The sequence below is a fragment of the Cebus imitator genome, unplaced genomic scaffold (genome assembly GCF_001604975.1).
Source record: "Cebus imitator isolate Cc_AM_T3 unplaced genomic scaffold, Cebus_imitator-1.0 Scaffold116, whole genome shotgun sequence".
Classification (NCBI taxonomy): domain Eukaryota; kingdom Metazoa; phylum Chordata; class Mammalia; order Primates; family Cebidae; genus Cebus; species Cebus imitator.
Genome location: NW_016107431.1, coordinates 2,598,523 through 2,626,122, shown reverse-complemented (window position 1 = coordinate 2,626,122; position 27,600 = coordinate 2,598,523). Strand labels below are relative to the sequence as shown.

Sequence of the window (27,600 nt, the reverse complement as noted above, 5' to 3'; positions counted from 1 at the left end):
CGCTGTCATACTTGGTTAACAGATCCCAGGAATATTGTAAATTTTCTAACTTTACTCTGCACTTTGTATATCTGGCCTCTATTGCCCTTGAAGGTGAAGATGAAACTGTCTTTAGAAGATATTTCTTTGATTCTGTGATGGAAGTCCCTCACATCTTGTATTAATTTTTATGTATATGTCAAAGGTGGTTGGTCTATAAAAAAATAAATCAAAAGAACCAGTAAGATGTCTAAATGTTTTTAATATTGCTGTCAGTGTAGTAGGCTACCTGTAAATGAAATGTCTTCTTTTCCCAGTGTATTAATTTGATTGATTGACTGACTGGTAGATTTACAAATGTGTTTCCAAGTCCATTACAAACCGAAATATGGCTTGAACTATGCCATGATAGCAGCGAATTTAATTAAACCTCCAGTCTGATAGGCATGTCAGAAATTTTGGTGAAATGTCTTTTGTTGAATTTACTGGAAAAGCAATTCAGTTAGTAACCTATGAGCTGGATCCTATGTTACCTATAGAAGCTTGCAGATAATACCTATACGCCAGCAGACTGAAGTAGGCTGTTAAAACTGCTGTGAATCAGGTGATGTGGAAGCAAGTTCACTGTTCCAAGGAGCACTCTGCATAATGAAATTCCTGGGCTGACTGCACAATAAGTGCTTTGCTTCATCACAGTCATGCTTTCTTACATCATTACAGTTAAATTTCCAGGCACCAAAACCTACATTGACCCTGAAACCTATGAGGACCCAAATAGAGCTGTCCATCAATTCGCCAAGGAGCTAGATGCCTCCTGTATTAAAATTGAGCGTGTGATTGGTGCAGGTAAGGCTATTGTAGCTTCCTTGTTCAGCTGTTCCATTTAGCCAAGATCGAAAGTCATACATCATAATGACAGGCAAATAATTATCCCTCAAGTATAGTACTTTTGCATTTACCTGAACTGTTGGAAGCAGTGAGGCTGTCCTTGTTTATGAAATCTTGTGAAAAAATGTGAAAAACTAGCATGTGGCACAAAAAATCCATATAGTTATGGTTTTCTTCTGGATTTTTAAGATTGTTCTATTAAAAGCTATTTTATAATAGTTCTGTCCTATCATTTAAGAAATGACTTAGTATTTTGAAAAGATCAGAAATTTCTGGAATTTTGCTGGGCATTTACTTGATTTACTGTCATCTTACAAAACTTTCATTTTTATCTTTTTTCTTGTATTTGTAGGTATTAGCCGTTGTACTTTAAATTCATGTAGAAGATTAATGTGTGTGAATTATTTAAATGAAATATTATTTTCTATTTGTATGCATTTTTATAATAATTATGCATTTCTGAATCTAATTCTCTTAAATCCAGAAGACATAATGCATATAAATTCCAGATTTAAATCTTTAATAAATATTTTCTTCTCAAACTTAAAAGGCATACAGCAATGTTTAGAATTTGTTAATATGTCCTCATGCTTTAGTAGGTAGTCTAGGTTATATATTAATATAATATGTATAATAATTTTAAATATATATAATATATAATAGCATAATTTAAATCTAAATGTTAACCCTGAGTGTTGGGTAATTCAACTGAAAAATAGTAGCCCGTTTAACAAACAATTTAGGAAAGCATGTAAAGTAGTTAAAGGCTTTCTTGAAGGAGCTCTAAATTGTATCTTCAAGTTTTAATTTCATTTATGCCATTATTTTCATAAACAACTTTTTTGTCTAGGAATTAGACTCCCCTATCTATGGGAATGTATTCAGTGTAACTTACAGGTCTGTGCCAAGTATTTTATGAAAATATTTTTAAATGCTTAAAATAATTTACTAATAAAGAAAAATAATTCAATACATTTACTTTGAAAAGAAAATTAAAATATTTAGAAGCTGAAATATGCCTGCTTATTCTGTTACTCCAGGAGAATTTGGTGAAGTCTGCAGTGGCCGTTTGAAACTTCCAGGGAAAAGAGATGTTGCAGTAGCTATAAAAACCCTGAAAGTTGGTTACACAGAAAAACAAAGGAGAGACTTTTTATGTGAAGCAAGCATCATGGGGCAGTTTGACCACCCAAATGTTGTCCATTTGGAAGGGGTTGTCACAAGAGGTAGATATCGGTTATATCTTTATTTTATCAAATATACCGATTGTCAGAAATTAGTATTATGTATATAATAAAACAATCAAATTATGAAATATGTTGTGTAATCTAAATGAATGTATTTTCTTGGTATGTAACTAATCAAAAAATTCTTCCTTTATGTTATCACCTCAAGGATAACAAAAACAGAAAAAAATGAATGCCAGATTAGAGTTGAAGACTCTGATAGATGGAATGACTGATAAATGTTTTTATTTCCCTTTAAGAGCCATGATAATTATACAATATAGTCTTTACATTTTACATAAAGTATAATTTTCTTTGAGTTTTACTCACAAAGCAGGAGTCAGAAGAACACATTGACTTTTATTTATATGGTTTAATTTTATGAATCATGACCATATTCCAAGCAGATATATAATGACTTTTTGAGCTTAGCAGCAACACTAAAAACATTAGAAATGCTCAGATTTCACACACTCATTCTTTCAAAAGAGCACTACGTGTTTTACTGGGACATGAGAATGGAAATTATCTTAAAGTTCAGGTATGGCTTCTGAAACTTTTTTTTATTTTATTTTAGGGAAACCAGTCATGATTGTAATAGAATTCATGGAGAATGGAGCCCTAGATGCATTTCTCAGGGTAAGTACCAATGTTATCCACTTATTCTAAATATACTATGCTTGCTACCAATATAATTTTATGAACTTTTTTTTCAATGTAAAATGAGAACATTGTAAAATAGTAAGAGGTTAGAAAATTGTCTTCGAAAATCAGATTAGTAATATTGCATATGTTATGCAATAGTAAATAACTAGCATGCAGTTATTTTTCATGGTTATTTTTGTCCCTTTTAATGTATGCAGTTAACTGGGCTTTTATTTTTGTCTTCCTGCAGAAACATGATGGGCAATTTACAGTCATTCAGTTAGTAGGAATGCTGAGAGGCATTGCTGCTGGAATGAGATATTTGGCTGATATGGGATATGTTCACAGGGACCTTGCAGCTCGCAATATTCTTGTCAACAGCAATCTCGTTTGTAAAGTGTCAGATTTTGGCCTGTCCCGAGTTATAGAGGATGATCCAGAAGCTGTCTATACAACTACTGTAAGAAAAGTCATTTACTGCACTTCTTCACATTCTTAAGATTTTTCTACCAGAAAATCAAGGTCTAATGATGTAAAACTAAACAGAAGAAATGAAGCAGGTTGAGCTAAGCATTTTAAGGTTGCTGTTTTTTTGTTTATTTGTTTTTCTGGAAGAATCATTATTTTACAATATATATAGGCTAAGAAGGAAAGTGATGATGACTATCTTACATTGGGAGATTCATATAAATAGAATATAGTTACATACAACAACATCTAGTTAACTATCATTCATATCTGTAGAAAACTATAATCACATTTTAAATATTTATAAGAATATTAACTATGCTAATCTTGATAACTTTTGTGAGATTAGAAAAAAAGAAAATGTGAGATTTATTTAAACTATCCATATTTTATTCCATTTTCATAGTAATTTTGCCTAATTTGTCTTTGTTGTTCTTGTTGTTGTTGAGATGGAGTTTTGCTCTTGTTGCCCAGGCTGGAGTGCAATGGCACAATCTTGCTTACTGCAGCCTCTGCCTCCCAGGTTCAAGCAATGCTCCTGCCTCAGCTGCCTGTGTAGCCGGTATAACAGGCGCCCACCACCATGCCCAGCAAATGTTTTTGTATTTTTAGTAGAGACAGAGTTTCACCATGTTGGCCAGGCTGGGTCTTGAACTCCTGTCCTCAGATGATCCACCCACCTCGGCTTCCCAAAGTGCTGGGATTACAGGTGTGAGCCACCACACCTGGCCTATCATTGTTTTTTCAACATACTCTTGTCCTAACACCACACATAACTCATTCAGTTGAGATGCCTTGTAAAATTGATCAGAGGAAACCTGTAATGGGATTCTAAAAATCAGATTAGTAACTTTAAATACACTTAAAGATTCAAGATGGGTAGACCTGATGCTGCTGAACTTCCAACCAAAAATGCACATATGTATTTATAATATTGCCATAAATAATATATAAGTTATTATACATATTTAAAATGTTCATTTCTTTTTATAACAGGGTGGAAAAATTCCAGTTAGGTGGACAGCACCTGAAGCCATCCAGTACCGGAAGTTTACATCAGCTAGTGATGTATGGAGCTATGGAATAGTCATGTGGGAAGTTATGTCTTATGGAGAAAGACCTTATTGGGACATGTCAAATCAAGATGTAGGTGTTATATTTATTTAAACTAAAAGGATTTAATACGTTAATATTCACTTTTACTGGAACATGTAGGTAAAGACTCACTAAGAGTCTTTTAAGGAATTATAAAGTAATTCTTTAGCTAAATATAAAAATATATAAAAATAAAATGATAACAAGAATTATAAAAATACAGTTTTCCACAACTGCTACCACAAATTACCACACTAATTGCCGTAAATTAGTGGTTCTACTAATTTTATTATTTGGCTTTCATTTTGAATAATCACTTTCTCTTTTTATAATATAAGTTCTATGGACAAAATAGAAGCTTACTAATGATATTTCCACCTTGATAAAAATAATATTTCCACGCTTGCACAGCTGGTGTGGGAGCACCACATGAGTAAAAGAACCATTTGTGGAAAGGAAGGAAGTTGTTATGTTTTGTTTTGTCTTTGATGCTTCTTTTTCTTTTAGTGTTCTTAGAAAATTTATTTAAATTATCTACTGTTGATTGGTTTAACTAAATTTTATTTTCATGGGACAATCTAGATTTTGTGATCAATATTAGTAAATGTTTCATAGTGATACTTTAGAATTTAATCACAATGAGAATACCCTTGGAAATTCATTTTAAAAAGTATATTTTTAAATGTATATACCCTTTGCCATGAGAACATACTAAGACATAAAACTTACTGTTATTCATTTGAGAAATGAAACTGATGGTAGTTCATGTGATTGTATACATCTCACACCAAGAGACCATTTATCAAACAATGTGACAAAAGTGCAGAAAAAAAAATGCTTTTATTAGGTTGAGTTTTATAAAATTGCCATTTTATAGCCCAAGAGCGTTTATAGTTCCACCTATTGAAATGTGAATGAAATTTAGGTAACTGTAGAGCCAGTATGAAATCTAGGACTGTATCCTGGATTGTACTAGAAATCTGAAGGATACCTTGGTTCAAGATGATGAGCAAATTCTCTAAGGAAGCACACTGGAAAGTTGAGAGGTTAAGGTTTAGCAAGGTGTAGGGAGACCAATCAGATGGACTCACTTTTCTATAACAGAGATGCAGTACACTTGTGGTAATTAAAAATGAAGACGTAGGTTTGGACAGTTTGATAAAGGAGTTTTTTAAAGAGTCTGGAAATTATACTAGTGCAAATTCTTGGGAGTGTGGAGTAAAAAAATAAGTAGTGCTTAAGGAAATTCTACACTGCCGTTTAGAACAAGGATGTGACTAACAAACTGGTTTGCAGTAGTTAAAGCTTGAGGTATAAACAGAGATAGCAATAGGAGCTGACTACTGCAGTTACATCTGAGTTATTTTTTTAAAAATAGATCATGCAAATTGTTATATTAAACCAGTAACTTTGATTTGAACTTTAGAATTTCCCATATCAAGTTGCTATGGGTTTTAAAACTTAAAATAGTTATTTTTAGACAACTAACATGTAGACTGTTTATGTTGTTGCTAAGGTAATTTTTGATACTTTACCTACAGATTTTTGTATTACCAGAAAAGCTCCCAGTCTGAAAATAGGAAGGCTTTATAACAGTTATATCTTTTGATTGTTTGAATTGGATGATGACATAAAACGTTTTCATTTGCTTTCTGTTTTGTTTTTGTTTTTCAAAGATAAAAGTCTAAATAATGAGTCTGTTTGGCAGAAGCAAAGTTGTTAATATTTGACAGGTCTCAGTGTCAAAGATTTCATGGACTGTCAGAATTTGGACAAACAAATCCTTAGGGCAGAGAAAGAGAAATATTTACATTCCCTAGACACTCAGTGGAGTTTCATTTCTTTTGACACCTTCCTTCTGTACTGGATGCAAACATAAAGGGACTGACAGAACTGACAAATTCAGAGTTCACTTAACTTCCAAAAACAAATAATGGAAATGGTTAAGAAAAAAAAATTAATATATCCAATCTTAAGGTCTAAAATAATTGAAAAATTTGGACACAGGCTTGTTTAGCAGTGAGAGATTACCTAGATAGGTCAGTTTGTACAGTGAAATTGACATTCATATTCTTCTTATTAGATAATATTCATTATTTCATAATTATGACAGTAAAGTGCTTTTTGAGCAATTATATGTTTAATTTTTGATATGTAAATGGAGAAAAATTGGATAATGTAGTATAATGATTTCCATTCTGAGATAAAATTTTCTAGATAAAAGCTTTTTTACTAGGACTCTGTGGTAGGAGTTCATGAAGAGACTTAGATCTGTGAACCCCCAATACGTGGGAAAACTGTTGTTTATGTGTGAATATATTACTTTTTTTCTGGGAAGGATGCCTTCATCAGATTTTCAGTATTCATTTTTTATTTTAATTATCAGTATTGTTTTTTAATTCATTTCAGGTATTCCTTGTTTTTTAATTATCCTAGATAGATGTATGAAGTTAATCAATTAACTTTACATTATTTAAATTTAGTTGCTAGGAATTTGTCAGGGATTTTAGAAAGCCCTCAAATTTTAAATGCCGCAGATTTTTAAAGATTTTTTATAAGACCCTAGAATACAAGATGCAAATTGGTGGTTACATTTCTAAGTAAGTCCTCACAGTTCCAGGCTGAATGCTAGATAAGGTGAGGTTTTTGTAACCTGAAGAGATACAAAAGAGTGATGTAGAAGCTCATGAGTGAGAGAGTTCTGGACTATCTGGACACTTTATGTAATTCTGGACACGGCAGTGAACAAGCAAAACCTAGGAAAAATTAATATACATACACATGACCAGAATCATACTCAAATAGGTTATCCCTTAGTTAACTCTTGAATGGGCATTCATTTTATTTTAATGTGTGTATTATTTTCTTAAATTTTAACTGAAATGAAAACAGTCAGATTCAGTTATTTGCAATTAAAACCAAGAGGTGAAGCTTTCCAAATAAATTTCCAACTTTCATTCTTCTAAAAAAATCTACAGAAATTTAGCTCTTTCCATTAGTGATTTTCAAAGAAAAATCTTTATGTATGTAAATGTAGTCAAATATAAGAAATATTGTGGAAATTGAAAATATCCTTTTGGTTTTCATAGCAGCTGTCTTTTAATTGCATTTATATATTGATTCCTCCAAATCAAATTTTTACCCTCAAATTATGAAATTTGAAGTTTTTTTACTACATAGATTTTTTTTCTTCTAGTAGTATTCTTTCTTACATTAGTATTTTAATATATTGTAATATAAGAAAAAAATACTCCTAGCATAAAAAGAATAAAATCTATGTAGTAAATTTAGTATATTAATAATTAACATAAGGAAAAAATGTTAAAAAATACTTAATATAAGAAAGTATCTTTTTCCTATATAAAACTAGGCCAATAAATTGTTAATTTTCCTAGTAGGTAGATATTAGGATATTTAAAAATTTAAGCTTTCATAAAGATATCAGACTTAAAGATAATTCCTCAAAGTCATATATGAAAAGTTATTTAAGAGCTTTGAAAACATAATGTACTTCAAAGTAAGTGTAGTCTCAGCTAAATTGCGAGACTTCATGTTTTCTTTTAAAAGTCACTACTGATTTATGTTTTTCATGTTATGATAGAAACAAAATTATGATGTTGTTTTATGTAAAACTTTACCATAGCCCCATAAGTCAAGTCCGACATATTTAATTGCATAAAATTTGGATCATGTTATTATGAGGTAAATGAAATGAAAATGAGCATTGAGCAGAGGACAGAAGCCAATCATGTCATATCCCATTTTGAGTTATTACAGGCTCATTAATGGGGTCTATTGTGTTCCTTTTTTTCTTAATTTCAGTGGTCATACTGTAATAATATCGAAACACTTCTCAGTAAGTAACTTTTGTTTTTATTACCAAGTATTGTTTCACAGCATTTGCCAAAGAATTGGTTCCTGTTGTGTCCCAGAGATCTTTTAAAAAATGTAATTTACCCAAATCACTTCCAATTCCTCTGGGAACTGTTTAGATGTAGAATTCGTTATAATTTTTTTTTTATTAGAATACTAAGGCTACTACAAGCAGTTTCTAGTAATTTCACAAAAATATATTTTAAATGAATTCAGTGAACAATTATATAATCCTCTAAGAAGTCGAGGGTCAGCAATCCTACCTGTTCATTGTTTTTCCAAGAATATCTATTTGAAGATGGTACCTATTGTTGCATTGGAAATATAATGCCATTCTTAATAGCATGGGCTCTGGTCCAACAGCCTATGTCAAATTCTGTCTTTTCTACCAACGGCTACGTGATATTGATGGGCTCTTCCTTTTATTTCTGTGTGCCACACATTCTTTATCTCTAGAATCAGTGTAATAGTGATACTTAATCTAATAAGGTTTTTGTAAGAATCAAATAAGATAATTCAAGTTTAAAATCATGCCAATCATATTGTAAGCATTTAATAAATATTAACAATGATTATTAGTTGCATCTTTAACAGAGAAACTGTTTTACTGCTAGGTTAATAAATGAAAACTGCAGAACCTCAAGGTTCAGTTTGTGCCTAAATTAGCTCCTATTGGCTGGTTTCCTTTCAAAGAGTGTATCTTGGATTATGCCAAACTGCTGTATAAAGGTTGAAGGGTTTCCAGCAAGCACCTTAAGTGTTTATGTCCATAGAGGTGTGACTATTAATGAGAGTATTAAAGTACCAATGTCTCTTATTTTGAATGTTATATCTTGGTATTCCTTTATAAATACGTAAACCACAGTATTTTTTAATATAGCTGAGAGTTTCACTTTGAAGTGAGATCAGTGTTATTTCTCTGCAGAAACAATACGAATCATTAAATTTCTATAATGCAGTAGGACAACTACTACAGAGGTTCATTAACTCATTTTTGTAATAATTCTTTAATGCTTCTATGTTCACTGATATAAAGACTTAAGAATATATTGTGTTGAAAGCTAATGAATCAAGAATTGTAAGTGTTCTTCTGAAAGCTTGGAGTGCTATTGAAGAGTATTATGTCAAGAGGGCGTGATAAAAAATTTACATTTTAAAACATTATTTAGAGGGAAAATAAAAAGGAAAGATCACTCTACTTACATTGTTCCTTTCAGGACACCTGAAGATAAGCTATAAGCAGGGAAATAAGTTTAGAGGTGGTGGGAAATCATGAGGACTGAATGAATGTTAGGAGTATTAGAATGGAGACATGTCAAATCAGAAATAAACTGCACATGTTTAAATAGAAGCAGCCTCAAATACAAAAAGCCAGCCATTTTTCAATGAAACAATTGTACATAATTGCTTATTGTGTAGTCACTTGGAATATTTAAAACGTTAGAAGTTATTAGTTTATTTATTCACAGATTGACCTTCTATTTAAGTAATTCAACCCAGGTTTCTAAAAGTACATTACTTTTACTTTTATCCACATTTTTTTTTAATTTTATTGCACTTTAGGTTCTGGGTTACATATGCAGAACATGCAGGATTGTTGCATAGGTACATACATAGCAAGGTGGTTTGCTGCCTCCATTCCCCCATCACCTATATCTGGCATTTCTCCCCATGTTATCCCTCCCCAACTCCCTACCCACAACTAGCCCTCCCGTAGTCCCCCCCCGCAACCGGCCAACAGATCCCAATGTGTGATGCTCCCCTCGCTGTGCCCATGTGTTCTCATTGTTCAACACCTGCCTATGAGTGAGAACATGTGGTGTTTGATTTTCTGTTCTTGTGTCAGTTTGCTGATAATGATGGTTTCCAGATTCATCCATGTCCCTGCAAAGGACACAAACTCATTGTTTTTTATGGCTGCATAGTATTCCATGGTATATTTGTGCCACATTTTCCTTGTCCAGTCTATCATCAATGGGCATTTGGGTTGGTTCCAAGTCTTTGCTACTGTAAACAGTGCCACAGAGAACATACGTGTGCATGTGTCTTTATAATAGAATGATTTATAATACTTTGGATATATACCCAGTAATGGGATTGCTGGGTCAAATTCTATTTCTAGGTCCTTGAGGAATCTCCACACTGTCTTCTGCAATGGTTGAACTAATTTACGCTCCCACCAACAGTGTAAAAGTGTTCCTGTTTCTCCACATCATCTCTAGCATCTGCTGTCTCCAGATATTTTAATGATTGCCATTCTAACTGGCGTGAGGTGATATCTCAGTGTGGTTTTGATTTGCATTTCTCTAATGACCAGTGATAATGAACATTTTTTCATATGTTTTTTGGCCTCATATATGTCTTCTTTTGAAAAGTGTCTGTTCATATCCTTCACCTACTTTTGAAAGGGTTTGTTTTTTTCTGGTAGATCTGTTTTAGTTCTTTGCAGATTCTGGATATTAGCCCTTTGTCAGATGGGTAGATTGCAAAATTTTTTTCCCATTCTGTTGGTTGCCAGATCACTCTAATGATTGTTTCCTTTGCTGTGCAGAAGCTCTGGAGTTTAATTAGATCCCATTTGTCTGTTTTGGCTTTTGTTGCCATTGCTTTTGGTGTTTTAGTCATGAAGTCCTTGCCTCTGCCTATGTCCTGAATGGTTTTGCCGAGGTTTTCTTCTAGGGTTTTTATGGTGTTAAGTCTTATGTTTAAGTCTTTAATCCATCTGGAGTTAATTTTGGTGTAAGGTGTCAGGAAGGGGTCCAGTTTCTGCTTTCTGCACATGGCTAGCCAGTTTTGCCAACACCATTTATTAAACAGGGAACCTTTTCCCCATTGCTTGTTTTTGTCAGGTTTGTCAAAGATCAGATGGTTGTAGATGTGTGGTGTTGCCTCCAAGGCCTCTGTTCTGTTCCAATGGTCTATATCTCTGTTTTGGTACCAGTACCATGCTGTTTTGATTACTGTGGCCTTGTAGTATAGTGTGAAGTCAGGTAGCATGATGCCTCCAGCTTTGTTCTTTTTGCTTAGAATTGACTTGGCTATACAGGCTCTCTTTTGGTTCCATATGAAGTTTAAGGTGGTTTTTTTCCAGTTCTGTGAAGAGGGTCATAGGTAACATGATGGGGTTAGTGTTGAATCTATAATTTACTTTGGTCAGAATGGCCATTTTCACAATATTGATTCTTCCTAACCATGAGCATGAAATGTTTCTCCATCTGTTTGTGTCCTCTCTTATTTCCTTGAGCAGTGGTTTGTAGTTCTCCTTGAAGAGGTCCTTTACATCCTTTGTTAGTTGTATTCCTAGGTATTTTATTCTCTTTGTAGCAATTGTGAATGGCAGTTCATTCTTGATTTGGCTCTCTTTAAGTCTGTTATTGGTGTATAGGCATGCTCGTGATTTCTGCACATTGATTTTGTATTCTGAGACTTTGTTGAAGTTGCTTATCAGTTTCAGGAGATTTGGGGCTGAGACGATGGGGTCTTCTAAATATACAATCATGTTGTCTGCAAATAGAGACAAGTTGACTTCCTCCTTTCCTAATTGAATACCCTTTATTTCTATAACATAGCATTTTCTAATTCAAGTACAGTGCTATTAGTGGAATATTGTGCAAAACCACCAGAATTTTTTGGCATTTAAAATGATTTTTTAAAAATATAATTTCTCAGCCAGGCGTAGTGGCTCATGCCTGTAATCCCAGCACTTTGGGACGCCGAGGTGGGTGGATGAGGAGGTCAGGCATTTAAGACCATCCTGGCCAAGATGATGAAACCTCGTCTCTACTAATAATACAACAATTAACCAGATGTGCTGGTGGGCGCCTGTAATCCCTGCTACTTGCAAGGCTGAGGCAGGGAATTTTTTGAACCAGGGAGGCAGAGGTGGTGGAGATCGTGCCACTGCACTCAGCCTGGACAACAGAGTGAGGCTTCATCTCAAGTAAAAAATTATATATACATATATATGTGTGTATGTATATGTATGTGTATATATATATGTGTGTGTATATATATATTTTATATATCTATAAAGTCTATACTTACAAATTTGTGATCTTTACAGAGTTACCATTTGTGTATGTTTGTTTGATGTATAGCTTCCAACAGGGATATTTTAGAGAAATGTTTGCAGTGATATCCAACATTTGTAATTATAGGATCATAAAAGGAAATTTTTTAAGTTCTGTCATATGATCTCCACTGCATTTAGTACCAACACTGATTAAGGTCACTGAAGGCCAAGGTGTTTTCTCCATAATTGTTGTTCAAAATGAAGTACTTAAAGAAACACCTCAGTGTGAAACTTTGTAAAGACTTAATTATGAAATAATTACTCCGTCACTTCAGAGTGATACAAATGTGAATATAGTTATGGAAAAATACTTTTTCTAGTATTTGAGCATATATTGTATTCAGGAAGTAGTCATCAAAAAGTGGCGACTAATTGTGTGTTTAAGAGGATGTGAGGCAGGAGGATCAGATGAGCCGTGGAGCACAACACTGCAGTGAGCTCTGATTGTGTCACTGCGCTCCAGCCTGGATGACAGAGCAAGACTTTTATCTTTAAAAAAAAAACACAAGAGAGAGAGAGAGAATGAAAGAATCTACGACACTCTTCAGCTTTCTGACTGGGACTAGAAGTGCTGTTAATTGAATAGTAAAAAATTAGGATGGGAGGTGATACATTCAGGTTTTTTTTTTTTTTTTTTTTTTTTTTGTTAAGGTTTTTTTTTTTTTTTTTTTTTTTTTTGAGTCAGAGTTTCACTCTTGTTACCCAGGCTGGAGTGCAATGGCGCGATCTCGGCTCACTGCAACCTCCGCCTCCCGGGTTCAGGCAATTCTCCTGCCCCAGCCTCCTGAGTCGCTGGGATTACAGGCACGTGCCACAATGCCCAGCTAATTTTTTGTATTTTTAGTAGAGACGGGGTTTCACCATGTTGATCAGGATGGTCTCGATCTCTTGACCTCGTGATCCACCCGCCTCGGCCTCCCAAGTGCTGGGATTACAGGCTTGAGCCACCACGCCCGGCCACATTCAGTTTTAAATATATAGAGTGAAGGTGATTATGGAAAATTCAGATCAAGAGTTGAATAAACTGTTGGAAATACAATCTAGAGATTAGGAGAGAGTTTGGTCTTAAATTTTATACTTATATAAATTTTCAAAAGTTACTATAACTAAGCCCATCTATTTACTTTTTAAACTTAATTTGACTTAGAGATTTTTCTTAAAGAAAAAATATAGACTTTTATTTTTTTTCTCTTATACAAAATAATTTTTCTTTCAAACATTGTTTATGCCAGGTACTGTACTCATTGCACCCTATCCTACAACCTTTTACGTTTTAAGGTGCTATATTTGAATGTCAGTATGCATCTTAAGGATGTGTTTCCCTAAAAGTATTAAGGTCATCAATATTTCGTAAAGTCAGCTTTTTGTCTGCCTACCTTTGGCCTTATTTTCTTCAAAAACTCAAAGATACTTTTTTTTCTCCCACAGGGTCATTTTTTCTAACATTTCTACCATTATATCAGTCAGTATCAAATGATTTGTTCTTCCCCCTTGAATACTGTTTTTGTGTTTTCCAAGCCCTTCTTATTTCTGCTGTTTGCCTTCTTGTTCTCTTCTCTTTGCTGCTCAGATTTGGAACATTTTTGAGTTTTTAAGATCTATTTTTACCTTTCATATAAAAAAACCAAGTCTACATGATAAATAATTTTTCTGATTGCCACATACAACTGTTTATAGGGGACTATTTTCATTAACATTCAAATCTTCATATAGACAGTTTTTGTGACTGTTATTAGATATAAATAGGCAGTGGTATGCTGATTAAAAAAATAAAATAAAAACCAGCTCTCTGAATGGGAAAGCCCTAATTTGTAACCCTCCCCAATTTCCTACTGTAACCTTTCCCCCAGGCTGATTTCAATCTCCCAGGGTGAGATAAGGGAGCTTGGAGTCGGGAAGGGATGCAGTCGTCACTCATAAACCAATACAACCTCGTTCCAGCACACCACTGTCTTATAACACTAACAGTAAGCTTCATATTATTTAAAAGAATTGTGTGCTTGGTAATATTTTCCATCATAGTACATTCGCATTATTTTGATATCCTGTTTAATAGTGAATCATTTTTGGCTGATTCTGGGTAACTCAGTTTCCTTTTACAACTTGCAGAATTTTTAAATGTATGGACTTATATGTATACTCACAATTATATACAAGTAAGATAGTTCTATAACATATTCCCTTTTGAAAACTTCTGGGATGATGTTAAAAATGTTTCCATCTATTGCATCCTGGATGAACTTAATTGCTGTTCCCTATTGCTGAATTAACTAGGAAATGTCATCATATCCTGCACTTCATGTACTCCTTAATAACATGCTTAATATTCATGGAAATTTTGGAAAAAAGTAAGTCTTTTGTGAAGCAGTGTGCCTTATTCTTATCTGGAGAAATCATTTCGCCTACCAGTAAATTTGTTATTATAATTGAACCTAAATTAGTAATATTTGTGATGTCCTTTTGGCTATTAGGTTATAAAAGCAATAGAAGAAGGTTATCGTTTACCAGCACCCATGGACTGCCCAGCTGGTCTTCACCAGCTCATGTTGGACTGTTGGCAAAAAGAGCGTGCTGAAAGGCCAAAATTTGAACAGATAGTTGGAATTCTAGACAAAATGATTCGAAACCCAAATAGTCTGAAAACTCCCCTGGGAACTTGTAGTAGGTAAGAAATGCCTAAGGGAATGGAATCTGGGAGAAATTAAAATAGTCACATAAACCTTTTATCTCTTCAACCCCACCCCAATGGCAAATTGACTTGTGTGTTGAAGTATAAACTCATATTAAATGTATTGTATTTACAGAAGTATTTTTTTTCTTTTCAGTTAAGCTTACCTTAATTAGTGTTTAAAGAGAATGTATTAGTTATATTGTATTTTTTTAAGTTATAAATATCACTAGCTGCTTTTGTCAGAAAAACTTTATAAACTGGATTTTTGTGATAAGATAGCAGTTCATATTTTCAGACCAATATTATTATTATTACATGAGTTTTTATTACTGTTGTCCTTGTTTTCTGTTATATGCATATTACCTATTTAGTTGTTTTCCTTCAAGTCTTTTAATAAATGATTCAATGATGTTAGAGTTTATAAAAGAAATTCAATACATGATTAAAGAAGTGTACTCATTAAAAAGAGTCTATTCATTATTTGCACTTGGCTTGCTTGATTGTAATGCATATTAGTAGTTATTCAGCTTCAGACTCCAGGTAAGTTTGATGCTCTGGTTTATATTGGTAGTAAGTTAGGCACTTGTGGAGGTATACTAACTCCCCAGGCATTCACAAGAGTGCCATCAGCAAAGCAGATGCGCAATATCTCTGTAGCACACTTGTGATCCTGAACAAGTTAGAACACAGGCAAATGTGCATCATTTACTCCCAGTTACTTTTGGAAAAGCAAATGAACAATTATTTACTGATTCCAAATATTGTTGGCTGTACTTTTTAAAACATATGGAGGACAAAACCAGGTGGTCATCACATCTAAATAAAATATAAATTTAGGAGTTTGTAGTTACTGGCCACCTGGGTGCTTTAGGATTTTATTAGCATATCTATGTATTTTTTATTATATACATCAATTAAAACATGTAGATGCTTTAGGATTTTATTAGCTTATCTATGTATTTTTTTTTATTATATACACCAATTAAAACATCCAATTTTGTTTTTTCTACACTAATTTTATATGGGCCAATGCATTACTTCTTTGGTAGTTCATGATAATAATCACTTTTCTGTTTCATGTTTATCTAGGCCAATAAGCCCTCTTCTGGATCAAAACACTCCGGATTTCACTACCTTTTGTTCAGTTGGAGAATGGCTGCAAGCTATTAAGATGGAAAGATATAAAGATAACTTCACAGCAGCTGGCTATAATTCCCTTGAATCAGTAGCCAGGATGACTATTGAGTAAGCTTAAACTCTTAAAATTATATTTAAGAATTTATTAGGTATAATCCATATGCATTAAGTTATGTTTTTTATATTAAAGTAATTTGAATCCCCAAATCAAGAAAAAAAAAATCTTTCTTTAACAAGTTTTTACTATGTACCAGGCATTACACTAAATAGACCTTTAAACACATTATCTTTTTAACCTTCACAACAACTTTATTAAGTCTATAGTTTTATACCTATTTTGTGGTTAACCAGGCTAAAGTTCAGAAAATTTAACTATTTCCCCTAAGCCAACTTAACTAGTAAGTAATAACTAATATGGCTCCATAGCTGGTGTTCTAAACACCATCCAGTGAGGCTTCCTCTGTAGTTAACCTCTGTATTATTTAGATTCTATTCACTGAGGAAACTTTCTGCATCACAAAGGAGAATTTCTTTCACCATGGTTGTATTGAACATGAAAAATCTCAAAACTTTATACTCAATACTAAATGCATTAGAATATCCAATATGATTATTACTTTCTGAAGAGATCAAAAGAAGTTTAATTCAGTTAACCATAACTGAAAAGTAAGAGTTTAACTTAGTTTATGGAAGATGTATGATTGATCAATTTTTTTTTTTAACCTGAAAAAAAAAATGACCTGATAAAAGAACTTTTGATTTGCTATGAACATGAAGTTAAAAGAACTCACTTTTTCTCTCTGGCTCCATCACTAATTATGGGGTCCTGGACAATCTAAAAATCTCTGAATCTCAGTTGACATGGTTGCAGCATGACTTTCATGGGTGACATAGTTCCTGTCAGTCAGTGTATTTGAAAATGGAAAACAATAATCAAGTTTCCATTTCTGGGAAACTATTTATGTACCGTCATTGTTTTTCCGATGTAATGAAGACCAACAATCAAATATTCTTTTCTAATACATGCCAGGAAATGTCATGAACATAAATTTAAGCATGTGCATGCTGTCTTGTGTAGTGACAGTGCATACTGTCTTGTTCAGTGTCTTGTCCACCTAGTCACTATGTGGTTGGAGTTGGTATTTTACACTTGGGTCCAAAAAGCAATCTGTAGCCCTGAAAAACCATGTTTCTTAGTCACTGCAGTGAAAAACTGCAGTTCTATAGTTTTACAATATTTTAGCTGCTTGTAAAGACATAAGTTCAATGTATATAGCTCTTAGGAAAGGCAAAAAAACACAAATTTAATTCTTATTTTAAATTTAATATATTAAACATAGAGACTGTACATTTTAAAAGATTGTTTTTATAATATATAATCAGATTATTGAACTGAATGGAGTAAGTATGTAACCAATAATATGCTCAGAACTACCATATGGTAATTAAACTCAGTATAAAATTATGCATGATCATCGATGATTTACAATTTTTCTACCAGATCCCATCACATGTTTTCATTATACTATATCCATCTTCCAGTCAAAGGTTTCTAAACCTCTATTGCATTCGAGACTTCATTTCAAATAACATTTCCTAACTTTTCCTTAAGTTAATAATGGTTTTAAGACTTAAATAATTTCTTATATAAAATATCAAACCACTTTAAAATAAATTGAGAGTAAATTGAGAGCCTTAGCAGTTAGGTTTTTACAAAGGAGAATGCTGATGTAGGTTACTATTCTGCTCCAATGCCGGAGTATGATCATAATATCCAAGAACACCAAGATAAGATCTGTTTGGCTAAGATAACATATTTAATGAAACAGTTGATGACAGTTTAGTACCACATTAATTCTTTGTAAGGTACCTAATAAAAAATGCATTTGTCTTTTTCAGGGATGTGATGAGTTTAGGGATCACACTGGTTGGCCATCAAAAGAAAATCATGAGCAGCATTCAGACTATGAGAGCACAAATGCTACATTTACATGGAACTGGCATTCAAGTGTGATGTGCATTTCTCCCTTTTAAGGGAGATTACAAACTGCAAGAGAACAGTACTGCAAGAGAACATATACCTTCAGTATATGCATAGAATGCTGCTAGAAGACAGTTGATGATGTCCTGGGTCCTTCCAACAGTGAAGAGAAATTTTAAGAAGCACCTATAGACTTGAACTCCTAAGTGCCACCAGAATATATAAAAAGGGAATTTAGGATCCACCATTGGTGGCCAGGAAAATAGCAGTGACAATAAACAAAGTACTACCTGAAAAACATCCAAACACCTTGAGCTCTCTAACCTCCTTTTTGTCTTATAGACTTTTTAAAATGTACATAAAGAATTTAAGAAAGAATATATTTGTCAAATAAAATCATGATCTTATTGTTAAAATCAATGAAATATTTTCCTTAAATATGTGATTTCAGGCTATTCCTTTTTAAAATCATTTGTGTTTATTCTTCATAAGGACTTTGTTTTAGAAAGTTGTTTATAACTTTGGATCTTTTTAGTATTAAATCTGTAACACATTACTACACTGGGTACCTTTGAAAGAATCTCAGATTTCAAAAGAAATAGCATGATTGAAGATACATCTCTGTCAGAACATTGGTATCCTTTTTGTGCCATTTTATTCTGTTTAATCAGTGCTGTTTTGATATTGTTTGCTAATTGGCAGGTAGTCAAGAAAATGCAAGTTGCCAAGAGCTCTGATATTTTTTAAAAAGAAATTTTTTGTAAAGATCAGACAACACTATCTTTTCAATGAAAAAAGCAATAATGATCCATAAATACTATAAGGCACTTTTAACAGATTGTTTATAGAGTGATTTTACTAGGCAGAATTTAATAAACTCGAATTTTAGGTTTATGACTATATAAAAAAAGATGAGGCACTTCATCTGAAGAATGTTGGTGAAGGCAAGTCTCTGAAAGCAGAACTAACTGTCCAGTGTTATCTAAAATTCAATCTGAGCACATCAAGATTTTTTCAGTCTCGTGACATTAGGAAATCTAGGATAAATAGTTGACATATATTTTATATCCTCTTCTGTTCAATGCAGTCCAAACATGAAAGGAAATAATTGTTTTATATTATAACTCTGAAGCATGATTAAGGGGCAGTTCACAATTTTCACCATTTAAACACAAATTTGCTGCACAGAATATCACCATTGCAGTTCAAAACAAAACAAAAAGTCTTTTATTTGTGAACACTGATGCAAGAAACTTGTTAAATGAAAGGACTCTTTACCCTAGAAGGAAGAGGTGAAGGATCTGGCTTGTTTTTTAAGCTTTATTTATTAAACCATATTATTTGATTACTGTGTTAGAATTTCATAAGCAATAATTAAATGTGTCTTTATAGATATTTCAGGAATGTATACATATTGTGAGTAATGCTTTCAAAAGTTATGAAAATCATGAACTACCCCAGAATTGAACTGTTGTACTTCCAAAGAGAATTGGGCTGTTTATAATGATTTTAATAGAGAAAGATCCCAGGGATCGGTCATAATTGGTCTTGTTTGATAATGTGGGCATCCACAAACAAACAAATAACAGAAACAAAATCTGTAAATGTTCCTTTGTAAAACTTGTAAATTTTATTTATACTGTCTTGTTTTGTACACACATTTCTCTGTAGTGGGCTCTGAATACATTGAAAATGCACTATATTTTTCTATTTTACTTGCAGAGCATCACAAAAGAACAGGTATTTTCAGTGCTACATAATGTGTTTTCCCACATTTAGGACCAAAGATGGCTACAGAAAAACTCAAATGGATTGCTTCCCAAACCCCTCCCCAACCCTTTTTTTCTTTTAAATCACTGTACAGTGTTATTTGATATTTTAATTTATTTTTTGATTGACTAGAAAAATCATTTTAATTTCACTAAAATGTTTTTTGTCCCTAAGGAAAAGTAATCTGTAAAAATAATTTTAATTAGCATAATACAGTCACCTAGACACTTCCATTTGTAATCTTTGTAATAGACTGTAAATATATTTTTGGAACTATAACACAATGTGCTTGAGGGTTATTTTTCAGTGTCTGCAGTGTATACAAGTGTTTATAATAAGTACAGCACTTTACAATTCTAATCAGTAGCATTGGCCTTTGTGAGAATGAGTGAAAGAGTTTGAGTGAGTGTTCTTAATTCCTTTTGGATTCTAGACTCACTAATAATGAAGTTCTTTTCTTGTTCATAGCTTAAGGTGCTTATTTTTTCTATTAAAATTAAATTAACAAAAAGCCATTCTAGAAATAGAAGACATAGTATGGTACATGCAAATGGTGTCTTTCCTGCTTTTTTCTAGCACTAGATTTATAGTTGAGTAGTCTTTCTTGAGTAGAAGGGCAGAATAAAAGTTTTTTTGAGTTTTTTTTCAAAAATGACTTTTTCCTTCAGCAATATACCTCATCTGCCTTAAATTTTTTACAGCTCTTTACAGGGAAAGGGGAGAAGGGATGGGAAAGACACACAGCACAATAGGAAGTGTATGATTACATCACTCTCTCGTTTGTAAGTTTCTTTTCCTAATCAACATTATGATTTTGAAATACATGTATGTGAAACAAATATTAAGAGAAAAAGAATTAACATTGTAATGCTGATTGTAGTACTCTCTTCCAGAAAGAGATGAGATGGCATAATGATAAGAATGTACAACTTGCACCTTGAAATCTTTTTTTTAAATAAATTAGTGCTCAGGGGAGGAAAACTAGAGAAAGTGAACGTCAAAAATAGAATTCCAAAATTATAAAAAATGCAAACGGAAATGGCCTCCTTGCTTTAATAGAGCCACCTTTTTTAGAACTCTGTCCTCACACTTGACCTGTGTTTTGCATTCAGTACTGAAATAAAAGTAACTTGTACTACATCTGAATCTAACATTTTCTCAGCAACTGATCTGGGCCTTCTTTACTAGAACTGGTGGTTTATGCTTGTCAGAGCACTATTAGTTGAATCATATTGTATACTTATGTAATCTACATTAGCTAGTACTGTTTAGGACTATATTTTAATTGCTCTTCTTATCTGTGTTTTTAAGACAATTAAAATGGTGTAATTCACCTCTCTTTTTTTATTTAGGTAATGCTGATATTCTCCCTTTTGTTTCCTGAGTAGCCTAGAACTATGCTACTCACTGATGTGCATGTTCAAATAAATTACTGATGTGTATTTTTTTGCTATATGTGGAGAAATCATGGGGAACTCGGGGCGAGATGTGCTTTTTGTTGGATGAATTTGTCCCTCCTTGCCTAAGAAATACTACAGGGGTCATCCTTTTATAAGGACAAACTGCTTTTGAACAGTGTCTTCAATGTATCAAGCACAAATAACTCTTTCTTCAACACGAATCATAAGTCTCTTTTTACCAGCTTAAAATAATAAACAAGTCTATTAGACAATGTAAAGAAAATTCTGTCTCCAATCATTGGTGGATTCCTTTATATCCCTTACACTTTCCTTATTTTCCTATGTAATATTACAAGAGATAAAGTTTTGTTGAAATAATTCAGTGGACCAATCAGAATATGAAGAAAAATGAATAGTCATTGCTTCCTTTTGTTCTCTTGCACACTAACTTAATTCCACTCTAATTATTACAACATAACAAGATGATGTCTTAAAAGCCACACTGCCAAACATTTTAGTTAAAATCTTTTTTGCTCTTTCCTGAAACTACTATTACATAATACTTACAGTAATATATGCATGAGAAAGGAAACACTTTGTTGTTGGACGTTCACATATTTTAAACATTTGATATAATTGATCAGCTAGGATTGTTTTTTCATTCAGTCTACTGGATAATGCAAATGTTAAATCAAAAAAAAAGGAAAAACTGATAAATCTGATTGAATGATTGAGTTGTTTAACATAGAAAGTGACTCAGTGATCATTCTAACTTGCACCTGAAATGATGAAAAGTAAGCACTCTCTATCTTAAAACATCACCCTCTTAAATTCCCCCCAAAATGAGAATAATAGGCAAATGTCAGATGAGGTGCTATTGCTAGCTATCATACTTGAAGTGCTGAGGCTCAGGCTACACCAGATTGAAATTCAAAGGTGATCTTAAAATCCTGGCCTGCCCCTGCCCATTTCTGATACACATATTAACAAAATGCTGCTCAAAGATTTAAGATATAAACCAACATTCTTGTTAAGTTCATACAGTGATAATTATATATCCCGGAACAGTAAGGGAGATCCCAGGAATTATAAAATTATCTCTAAACTGTTCGATTTATAACTGCTATAAAAATAAGCTATCACAAGCCATTATTAGAGATACGTTTCATTAATAAAAATTTAAATATTTATGGTAGTCATCAGTAACAATGTTTTTGTTGAAGTGCTTATCTCCTGCTTTTACCCTTTGCTGTATATTATTATCTGCAATGAAAACTCAATGTCAATTCTGAAGAAAGCTGCTGAAAGAAACACACAAATCAAAGAGATTATCTAATTCCTAAATGTGAAAACTGTAACTACAAATAGTAAAATATAAAGACAACATGGTGACTGGCAAATTTTCAAGCTGGGGAACAGCATCCTCTTGGCCTAGTGTCGCTGTCCCTTGCAGTATCCTACATACTCCCACCAGCTGTCCTTATTCTCCTGTCTAGTGCATCTCAAGCATAGCTTGAAGAATATGGGCAAGAGAATAAAATATTTCAATAGGAATGCTTCTGCAAGCCTCATTAGAGTTAAGTGCAGTAAGGGGGTGGATTTTTTTCAAGTTCAGTGAGTGAATGTAATTAAACCTGTAATTAAAACAATAAAAGACCTCTTCTGATTGACCTTGAGGTTAAAATAAACATAATTAATTGATCCAATTTAATTGGACCTATTGCACAAAGTTTAGTAAGTAGTGATGCACTGGCCAACTGTTTTGTAGATATGTAACAGTAGTAGGAATTTCTAAATCTGATAAATTTGGCAACAAAAATTAGTGGGGTGTTGTCTATTCTAAACCTCCATTAAAGGCAAATAAAGCTCCATCGGATATAACCTGCACCTTGTATTTCATTATTTTAAATGTCCTAGTTATCTACTGCTGAAATTTATTTTTATCTCCCTCTTGAAATTCAAATTAGCTGCATTTGTAGATTTTATATATAACTAAAGAAGGTACAATATGTTTTTCAATGTGTGTTTAGTTACAGATCTTATTTGAAGATGCTCAGAGGAAAAAAACGAGCAATTTTGTTTTAAGTAGCATGGTTTTAGTTTAGCAAAGGACAAACACACTGTTCAAATCTCACCATTTCACATAACTGAAGCTAAATAAAATGAATAGAGAACAAACAATAGAAAAACGAATAGAAAATATTAAACTGCATATGCAGAATGTGTTGAAATAAATCATCGGATTTTTAAAACATCAATTCATAGAAATGAAACAATTTAAGAACACATTTAAAATCCAACATGAATTTGCAGACACTTATTACACTGATAACATGGATTCCACGGCAAATTACAATTTGCTAGAAATATGCACCGTTTACATTAAAAACCAGACAGAATATGAAACTAAAATGTATTCCTTCCAGATGACAGAAACCCATGCCTTTCTTCATTCCTGACATTTGCAGGAGTGTTTTCAGGGATCTGCTGGGCTGGAGATCTGCATTGTAATTCTTTGTTTTCACTTAGAGCCTTACCAGTTACACACTGAGCTCCACACAAATTCACCAGGACCCCACTTAATAGAAATTACAGGAACCTGACACTTCAAACAGTCATGCTTAGTTTTACCTGAGAAATGAATGTGTGTTAATGCTTGAGTTACTGCTGTTGTTGTGTTGGCTTCTCTCATAATAAAGGAGTCCCTGTTTGGTTAGGTTTGTCGTGGAGCCAGCAGAACAAGGTGCAATTAAATTTCTTCTCCTCTGCTTACAAAACAAGACCTGCAAACATTAAATATGAGTAAATGATATTGTGTAGAAATTTGTATAGAAAAGGCAGAGATGAATTACATAAAATTTGAAAGTCAAGTAGGAGAAATTGAGTTTAATAGGAGAGGCAACTTTGGCCAGAAAAAAGATCTGGTGGAAATGAAGTTTAAAGCAATAGTGTCTGAAGTACAGATTAACTTAACTACTGACTGCTTCTGGATCAGATCAATAGATTATATGCTCCTTCACTTACGATGGGGTTACATCCCCATAAACCTATAGTAAGTTGGAAATACAGTAAGTGGAAAGTGCATTTGGTGCCAGCAACACAGCAGAGGGTCCCCAACTTAAATTTTTGACTTTAGTTTGGGGTTATCAGGATATAGTCTCATCCTAAGTGGAGGAGCTCCTTACAGTTTAGGATGATGTTATGGCTTCTACTGAATGGAAATGGCTTTTACACCATGGTCAACTCCACAAATCATAAGTGAAACTATTCTAAATTGGAAACGGGCTGTACTTCCATGCTCCCATTCTTTTCTTCTACAGCTTCACATTTCCTCCCACATTTCTTTCATTTCCTTTTTTCTTCTTCCTTTTTTTTTTTATTTTTTATTTTTAGAGAGTATCTCACTCTGTCATCCAAACTGGAGTGTAGTCGTCTGATCTAAGCCCACTTTCCACCTCCCAGACTCAAGCAATTCTCTCGCCTCAGCCTCCTGAGTAGCTGGGATTACAGGCGTGGACCACAATATCCAGCTAATTTGTGTATTTTTAGTAGAGACAGGATTTCACCATATTGGCCAGGCTGCTCTGAAACTCCTAACCTCAGGTGATCTGCCCTCCTCCACCTCCCAAAGTGCTGGGATTACAAGCGTGGGCCACTGCGCCTGGCCTCCCTCCCACATTTTTAAATGGGAGAAATCCCCCTCTCCAAGCTATAACTCAAAAGGGTCAGTTGGGGGAAAATAGGGGAGGGACGGTGGGGGGTGGGGAGCTGGGGAGAGATAGCAAGGGGAGAAATGCCAGATGTAGGTGATGGGGAGGAAGGCAGCAAATCACACTGCCACGTGTGTACCTATGCAACAATTTTGCATGTTCTTCACATGTACCCCAAAACCTAAAATGCAATAAAATAAATAAATGGGGAAAAAAAAAGTTATTTCCTGAAAGTCTTCACTGACATCAGGGACCCAGAATTAATTCTCTTCGGCGCTTTGCTTACACTGCTAGCGCTACTATCATCCTACCTTGTTCTGTTAGATTATTTGTGTGTGTCTTTCCCACTAGATCAAGTGCTCTTTGAGGGTAGAAGCCAAATGGAAATCTTTGTTTTATGTCCTTAGGGACTTAGCAGTTTCTAGCACTCAGTAGACACTCTATAAATATTTTAGAATCCTTGAAGGGTAAATTAATTCAAATTGTTTTCTTCTTAAAAGGTAGCGAGGATCAGGTGCTCTGAAGGATGAACGAAGTGCAGTAAAGGTGGTAGGAAAATGGGTGTTGAGGGAGAAAACTAATTTCAGAGCATGGATGGATGCTTCTGTGATGGACTGGGGAAGCAGGAACGCCCAAAGGGACTGAGAGGAGGAGCAGAGGTGTGAACATGCTAGAGAAAGGATGGTGGAAGGAACTGATTAGTAAACAAGACCAGGGTGTACCAAATAGCAGCACCTTCTAGATACTGAAAAAGAATAGGTGGTATCAATGGCTGCAAACAGCAAGGCCAGATTGAATAATTAAATAATTTGAAATCAACTGGAGGAAATTGGACTTGAGAGAAACAATAAAGTATTATTTACTAATATCTCATTTGATGAGGCAGAGCCATGGTAAGAATGTTTTTGCTTAAACAGTAATATGCAAAATTATGTGAAATGTGACTTTGGCCACTTTAAAATTTAGACAAGATGAAGACGAATGGTTTTTCTTCTTTCATAATGAAAAAAATGCCCTCACTCTATCTTCCAAACTCAAGGTAATATCAGTAATTCTATAGTTAAGAAAAATATAATGAAATAGAATGTTGTTGGCCCGCTTGTGAGTCTACTTAGCATTTATATCATGAAAAAGGTAGCATCGGGTGATGGGAGATTGCAGCAGGTTTGAAGCCAGACAGTGTCGGATTTATTCTTATTACTACATTTGTCATACAGGGAAAATGATTTCATTTCTTCATATCCTTCCTCTTATCTATAAAATGGGCAAAAATGCTACCTACTTTAAGAGTTTTTAATTTGTTACTTGATACTTAGAAAGTATTCGTAACAATATTGAGTGCTGAAAAACATGTTAGCTCTAATTATTGCTTTGGGTAATATTTTTGTCTACATTTCTACCTCTTTAGCAAACAGTTATAAATACACTGCTGTGAATTCTGAACAACTAACTCACAAATAAATTTTAGAATGTAAATTATGTTTTTGTTGCAAACCTCTTCCTTATCCTTTACTCAGTTTTTGTTTTGTTTTGTTTTTTAATATCATTAATCACATCTCTGAAATCAGTACACAGAGAGTCAAATTTCATTAATCTGGCCAAAAACAATTGTTCGCCACAGTCAGCTGATTTGGGCTCTTTAGTATCCCTTGAATCTATCACCATTCCCGCAGACACTGACCTAAATTAGATTTTCATCATCTCTCACCTAGATTAATGTCACATCCTCTAAACCTGTTTCTCTACCTCTATCTAATCCTTTTTACTTATGACTTCCTGAGTAATTTCTCTAACCCCTATCTGATCATGCCATTGCCTCATTTAAGGCTTTGATGGCCCCTCACAGATCAGAGAGTCACACTCAATTATGTATATAGCATCAGCAATTGGGACCCTGCCCAGGCATGATCTTCAAGCATTCTCCTCTCTTGCCCATGCTCCTGCTGGACTGAATTACTGGTGTCTCCTGCAGCATAGTTCTTTTATATTCCCTTGTAATTATGAGTTCTCTGAGGTGAATTAGCAAATGTATTTTATTCCTTTTAGTATATACTAAGCCCAACACCATGCCCAACACAGAATTAAAGCCTAAGATGGTTTCTATTCCTATCCCCTAATGTAAGAATAGGTAATTATCTTTAAAACATGTCTTTTATTTGGAACATTCTACTGAACAAAAAACATTACATTTGAGGAAAAACACACAATTTCTACTCAATTTATAGTTGATTTCACCATGTCATTTTTCTTCACTTTCTCATATCTCCTTCAATGACTTGAATGTACCTCTCGAAGCTATAAAACAAAACATTGTTTTTTAAATAAACATTGCATTTTAGGTATAATAGAAAGTTGTAACTATTGCATGCTAATTTATATTTTCTTTCATCTTAATATGTGTTTTAAATTTTATCTTTCATTGCTATTTGTTGGAGAAGTGCTGGGGAGATTTCTGCATGACTTTATTCTGCCATCGTGTCAGGAAGTTAGAAAACCCCTAATTTCCCATTACCAAATTATATAATATTTTACATTGTTTTATTTCTCTGTCAATTATGTTGCCTCAGGATAGTGAGTAGAATTTTGGCAGGACAGTGACTGTCACCTTACAGATTCCTAATATGTGTGCATTGAATGACCGAATGTCACATGGTTCTCCAAGCTAGGGACTCCCTGATACTCTAG

General features: G+C 33.6%; 1 protein-coding gene across 4 annotated transcripts in view; it reads left to right on the top strand.

Moving 5' to 3' along the window:
* Positions 1-21,488, top strand: part of EPHA7 (EPH receptor A7) — a 181,493-nt gene extending 160,005 nt beyond the window's left edge. For 2 of the 4 annotated variants that reach the window (XM_037742135.1, XM_017538878.2), the window contains exons 10-17: positions 712-825; positions 1,908-2,093; positions 2,671-2,732; positions 2,989-3,198; positions 4,203-4,352; positions 14,718-14,911; positions 16,007-16,162; positions 17,954-20,305. In XM_037742135.1, the coding sequence (XP_037598063.1) occupies positions 712-825; positions 1,908-2,093; positions 2,671-2,732; positions 2,989-3,198; positions 4,203-4,352; positions 14,718-14,911; positions 16,007-16,162; positions 17,954-18,068 (1,187 nt within the window). In that variant the 3' untranslated portion in view covers positions 18,069-20,305. Of the gene's footprint in view, positions 1-699; positions 826-1,907; positions 2,094-2,670; positions 2,733-2,988; positions 3,199-4,202; positions 4,353-14,717; positions 14,912-16,006; positions 16,163-17,953 lie in introns of all 4 variants that reach the window. The other 2 variants (XM_017538877.2, XM_017538879.2) reach the window with 2 other exon arrangements.
* Positions 21,489-27,600: the final 6,112 nt, after the last annotated feature.